We start from the raw sequence: 5,701 nt of genomic DNA on the forward strand, positions 1-5,701 counted from the left end.
GGACCGGCTAATGCAGACGGGGGCTCCTTCGGGCCGCGACGAGAACGTTCTGGAGGCAGACGGGCGCGAGGCGCTTGCACAACTCTGTGGATGTTAAAAAAGCACCCGAATGGCTCACTTAAAAACGGTTCGTTTTACGCGCACGGAGATCATCTCAGGTTTTAAAAAATGAGGAAGAACGTTTAGGACCTGTGTACTCGGAAATGCTCTTTTTCTAATGTTTCACCTGATTCTTGAAGTCCCTGACTTCCCTCCGATCGCTCGCTCCTGTCGATGCCGCGCATAGGACTCTCGGTGTTTGCGCACGGCAAACCCACATGGGTTCGGCATCCACTCCTTCCGGACGTGTGCTGGCCTGAAGGTTCCGGAGTAAAGCACACAGAGCCCAGGTCAGAGGGAGCGAAATTAGGGCCAAGTTGGGGGACCCACGCGCACGAAGGAGAAAATCCTATCCGTGCGATTGCAAGCACTTTTGACAGAAACACCCAGAATTAATTATTCGCTAAGAAAGGTCTCCTGGCCTTGATTCGGGGGTGTTGGCTGGCACAGAAATGCACAGAAATGGGGCGCCTGGGGGCTCAGTCGGTTAAGCATCTGCCTTCGGTTCAGGTCATGATCTCACGGTTCGTGGGTTCGAGCCCTGCGTCGGGCTCCGTGCTGACAGCTCAGGGCCTGGAGCTGCTTGGGATTCTGTGTCTCCCTCTCTCTGACCCTGCCCTGCTCATGCTCTGTCTCAAAAATAAACATACAATCACAAAGTTTTAATAGAAAGTAAATAAAATAATGAACGCACAGAGTAAAACCGGAAAGAAACTGGGTCTGTCTCTCACTACTCTTCCTCACACACACACACACACACACACACACGCCTGGGTGTTTCTGTTTGTCTCTTAAACACACACACACAAACACACACAGGGCTGGGTCTGTCTCTGTCTTTCAGACAGACATACACACACCTGTGTCTCTCACACACACACAGACAGACACACCTGGGTGTTTCTGTCTGTGTCTTAGACACACACAGACAGACATAGACACACACACACACCTGTGTCACACACACACAGACAGACATAGACACACACACACCTGTGTCTCACACACACACAGACAGACACACCTGGGTGTTTCTGTCTGTGTCTTAGACACACACAGACACACACACACCTATGTCTCTCACACACACAGACAGACACACCATCTTAAGACACACAGACACACACACACACCTGTGTCTCTCACATAGACACAGACACACACCTGGGTGTTTCTGTCTGTCTTAGACACACACAGACATAGACACACACACACACACCTGTGTCTCACACACACACAGAGAGAAACACGACACACCTGGGTGTTTCTGTCTGTGTCTTAGACACACACACACACACACCTGTGTCTCTCACACACACACAGACACACCGTCTTAAGACACACAGACACACATAGACACACACCTGTGTCTCTCACATACACACAGACACACCTGGGTGTTTCTGTCTGTGTCTTAGACACACACAGACACACACACTTGTGTCTCACACACACACAGACACACCTGGGTATTTCTGTGTCTTAGACACACACAGACACACACACACCTGTGTCTCTCACACACACACACACCGTCTTAAGACACACAGACACACACATACCTGTGTCTCACACACACACACAGACACACCATCTTAAGACACACAAGACACACACACGTGTGTCTCACACACAAACACACCGTCTTAAGACACACTGACACACACACACCTGTGTCACACACACTCAGATGCACACCTGGGTGTTTCTGTCTGTGTCTTAGACACACACACACCCCCCTCTGCACCCGACCCCCCTCTGAGCCCCAACAACTGATCACGCGCCCCGGCTCTCGTCCACACCCCAGCAGCGCACAGGAAGTCATCCTGGAGGAAGGAGCATCCTCTCCAGTAAGAGACGTGCACGGACTGAAGGAGGCTTCCCCCTCCCCCACGCTCCATCTCCATCCCAAAGGCGGGGACATTCTATTTTTAAGAGAAGATGACCGGCCAGGCCCCCCGAGCCCTCGGCAGCGCCCACAGCCCGCGTGACTGCAGGCAGCGGGTCAGGGCCACGGCCCACTGGCTGCCCACGCCCTCGGGGCGGTCCTGGCCGGCCGCCCGGGCACCTGACAATAGACCCACGCCTGTGCCCAAAGGAACACAATTGGCGGTTCTGGGTGCCAAGGCACGGCGGGCCCCTCCGCAACTTTCCGTTGCTCACTTGCGTTTCCACAGGGTCCGGGCGTCAGCGCGCGGGCCTGGGGTTCCCCGAAAACACAGCCCGCTTCTCCAGGACCCCGGCTTCCGGGAGGGAGGGAAGGAGACGGACAGACAGACGGACAGAAGGAAGAGGGAAACACAGAGTGGGGGCACTGAGGGAGGGAAGGCGGGTCCCAAGCCCTACTCCCCAAATCAGGTTTCCTGAGGACCCTTCCTCACGGCCAAGTGCACAGGGCACGGGCAGACCCCGGGGGGAAAGAAAAGGCTCCGCGTCCCCCGGTCGGTACAATGCAAGTCCTAGGCCATGACCTTGAGCGCAGGCTTCCTGACTCCGCGCCTAGCTTCCTCCTTCCCCAGACAGGCGCAGGGGACCCAGGAAAGTCCCCGAACACCCCTTCCCCATTCGCTTTCCGACGAACCACACGTCGTCCGAACCGTGCGGGCGGCAAAGGCGAGCGAGCCACGCAGCCACAGGCAGGTGGTGCCCCGAACCTGAACCCAGCGCCCACTCAGGGCGGCCACAGGCCTCGGCGCGTCGCGATCCGCGCGCCCAGAAAACTCCGTGCAAAGTCCACGCGGCTCACACCCGGGGAGCACAAAGGGGAGCCGGCGTGTGCTCACAGACCCCACGTTCCAGGCGCTCAAGGGGTCCGGGAACGTGGGACGCNCAGGATTCTTTCCCAACAAAAACGAGACCCAGAGTGAAGAGCTGGGACACCCGAAGGCAGGGCGCCCAACCGCGATGGGTCCCTGCGTTCAGAGCACCCGGCGCCCAAGCAAGGCCAGGTGCCCCAGGCCATTTGCATTTCAGAGGCCGCGAAGAGAGCGCCCCCTCCCGCCCGTGTAAGTGTGTCCGAGGTCGTGTGTGGATGCGCTTTCACAACAAATGACCCGTGTGCATGCGGACCCGGCTCTGAGCTGCCTCAGGGGAGGGAGGGGTCCGGCCCGGCCGGGGCGGCCTGTCCAGGAGGCGAGGCCCCATCCGAGAACTGCAGAGGCCAGGCCGTGCCCGGGGTGGGGGGGGGCGCCGGGAAAGCAGCGCCCAGCCCTGGGTGTGGCGAGCCGCCCGGGGCTGCGGCTTCGCCCCACCCTTTGGGCTGCGCCTGGTGGGTGGCATTTCCCGGGGCGTTGGGCCCTGCGCTGGCTCTGGTCGCTCGCTGCCAGGTCCGGAGGTGGAATGCAAAAAAAAGAAAAAAAGAAAAAAAGAAATGCGCGCCCTGAGCAGGCCTGGGGCACCAGGCTGGAGCCGGGAGGGGTCAGGTCGCCACGCCCTGCATGGCCCTGCCCTGCACAGGGACTCTGGGCCCACGTCTCCTTTGCCACCAGGAAGCTTCTAGGTGACTGAGGTTGAGGGTCAAGGCTAGGTCAGTTGGGGACACGCTTTTTTTTTTTTTTTTGAAACTGAGGATTAAAAGTCAGGGTTGTGCAGCGCGGCGCGTCTGTGGTGTCCCAGCCCTGAGACTGGCCGCATAGACCTGTCTTCCTACGAATGCCCTCCTGGCCAGCCGCGGGCACGCCTGGCGGCACAGAAGCCGCTTTCATCCCGGGGGCTTGTGAAAATCCTTCAGCAACTACAGCGAGTGACTTTGAAGACGGAAGAGACGAAGGAGACGAAGGCCCGGAAGGACGCGTGCCGCGGTGGTGACAGCCACCTGTGTATAGTGTGTGTGTGTGCGAGTAGAGCTATACACGTAAGTGTGTAAGCGCTGGATGAGTGTAGATAGTGAGCTAAAATCCAAAAGCATGGGGGCGCCCGGGTGGCTCGGGAGCGTCTCACTCGTGCTTTCAGCCCAGATCGAGATCTCCTGGTTTGTGGGTTCGAGCCCCTGCATCAGGCTCTGTGCGGACACTTCAGAGCCTGCTTGGGGTTCTTTGTCCCTCCCTCTCTCTCTCTCGGTCCCTCTTCTGCTCTCTCTCTCTGTCAAAATATAATAAGCTTAAAAATTTGGGGTGGGGGCGCTTGGGGGTGTCCCCCCCCAGTCGGCTATGGGGGTGTCCACATAGGATGTAAACTTCAGAGGGGGTCTGGAGGAGATGTGGGCTCCTCCGTGTGTAGAGAGATGTGATTGGGGCGCCTGGGGGGCTCAGTCGGTTGAGCGTCCGACTTCGGCTCAGGTCATGATCTCACGGTTCATGGGTTCGAGCCCCGCGTCGGGCTCTGTGCTGACAGCTCGGAGCCTGGAGCCTGTTTCAGATTCGGTGTCTCCCTCTCTCTCTAACACTCCCCTGCTCACGCTGTCTCTCACTCTCTCTCAAAAATAAAACATTTTAATTAAGTAATTAATTAAAAATTTTTTAATTTAATTAAGAAGGTATAATTTTACCTTCACAGGCTTTATACGTATTATACTATATATTATTTATGTCTAATATATTCTATAATATGTACTCTGATATGTTTTAAGACATATATTCTATTNTGTATATTTGAATATATATGTCTAATATATTCTATAATATGTACTCTGATATGTTTTAAGACATATATTCTATTAGACATATTCTAAAAGACAAGCTCACGGCCCTTCACAGTAAATAGTAAAATATTGGGTATTATATATATTAGGTTCAAACATTCTGTAATATATTCTAATATATACTGTTGGGTATATTTGAATATATTTTATTATAAATTGTAACTTCTCTATTCTAAAAAACATGTTCAGGGGCGCCNAATAAATAAGCCTTAAAAACTATATTAATTAATTAAACAATAAATACCCAGGTGCAGCTGCCTTCAGACTTTACAAGTTATGTATATATAACATTAGACGTATATTATACATTTTGTTCTAACATGCTATAATATATACTGTAATATATCTTATTATAGATTGTAATCCATATATTGGAAACAACAAGCATTCAGCTTCCTTTACAGACATGACAGTTTATATTGTTAAGCGTATTTACGTATGGAAAAAATAGGTATATATACTTCCGACTTAAATATACGTCTGCATGGTGCGTCTCACACGGGAAATCCCATATTTCGGAAATACGCGCGGTGGGTTTCAATGCTGGGGTGCGAGAGGCCTTCCCAGCACCCCTGGAAAGCAATCCTTCAAACCATGTCGGAAGGATTTGAATGTGGACTCGGCCGGAGACGGGACTGGATGCCCCAGGTTGTGCCCACTTTGGATTTCCTCTTCTGAGGCGGGCAGGAAATTCTGAAATTCTGTTTAGCTACAGGAACAGTGTTTCCGGTGTCAGTGGCTAGATTGTCCTGGGATTCAGCAACCCCCGTACCGGGCGCCCTGTTTCAGTCTGTGACTCCCTCTCTCTCTGACCCTCCCCTGCTCACCCTGTCTCTCTCTCTCTCTCTCTCTGTCCTAGAAATAAATAAAACATTTTAAAAGAATTTTTTTTGAGGAAAAAAAAAAAAAGAAGAAGAAATGACCCAGTCTGGTGACTGAAGTGACGTTTTCGCCGTGGACCTC

The 5,701-nt window shown here is 53.2% G+C and overlaps 1 protein-coding gene across 1 annotated transcript in view; it reads right to left on the minus strand.

Annotated features, from left to right (window-relative positions):
• The window catches only part of PRKX (protein kinase cAMP-dependent X-linked catalytic subunit), a 71,986-nt gene extending 68,183 nt beyond the window's left edge, over positions 1 to 3,803 (minus strand). The window contains exons 1-2 of the mRNA XM_077754737.1: positions 3,749 to 3,803; positions 2,080 to 2,185 (exon numbers count right to left, since the gene is read on the minus strand). Coding sequence (XP_077610863.1) covers positions 2,080 to 2,185; positions 3,749 to 3,803 — 161 coding nt within the window. The remainder of the gene's footprint in view (positions 1 to 2,079; positions 2,186 to 3,748) is intronic.
• Positions 3,804 to 5,701: the final 1,898 nt, after the last annotated feature.

The sequence above is a fragment of the Crocuta crocuta genome, unplaced genomic scaffold (genome assembly GCF_008692635.1).
Source record: "Crocuta crocuta isolate KB4526 unplaced genomic scaffold, BGI_CrCroc_1.0 scaffold221, whole genome shotgun sequence".
Taxonomy (NCBI): Eukaryota; Metazoa; Chordata; class Mammalia; order Carnivora; family Hyaenidae; genus Crocuta; species Crocuta crocuta.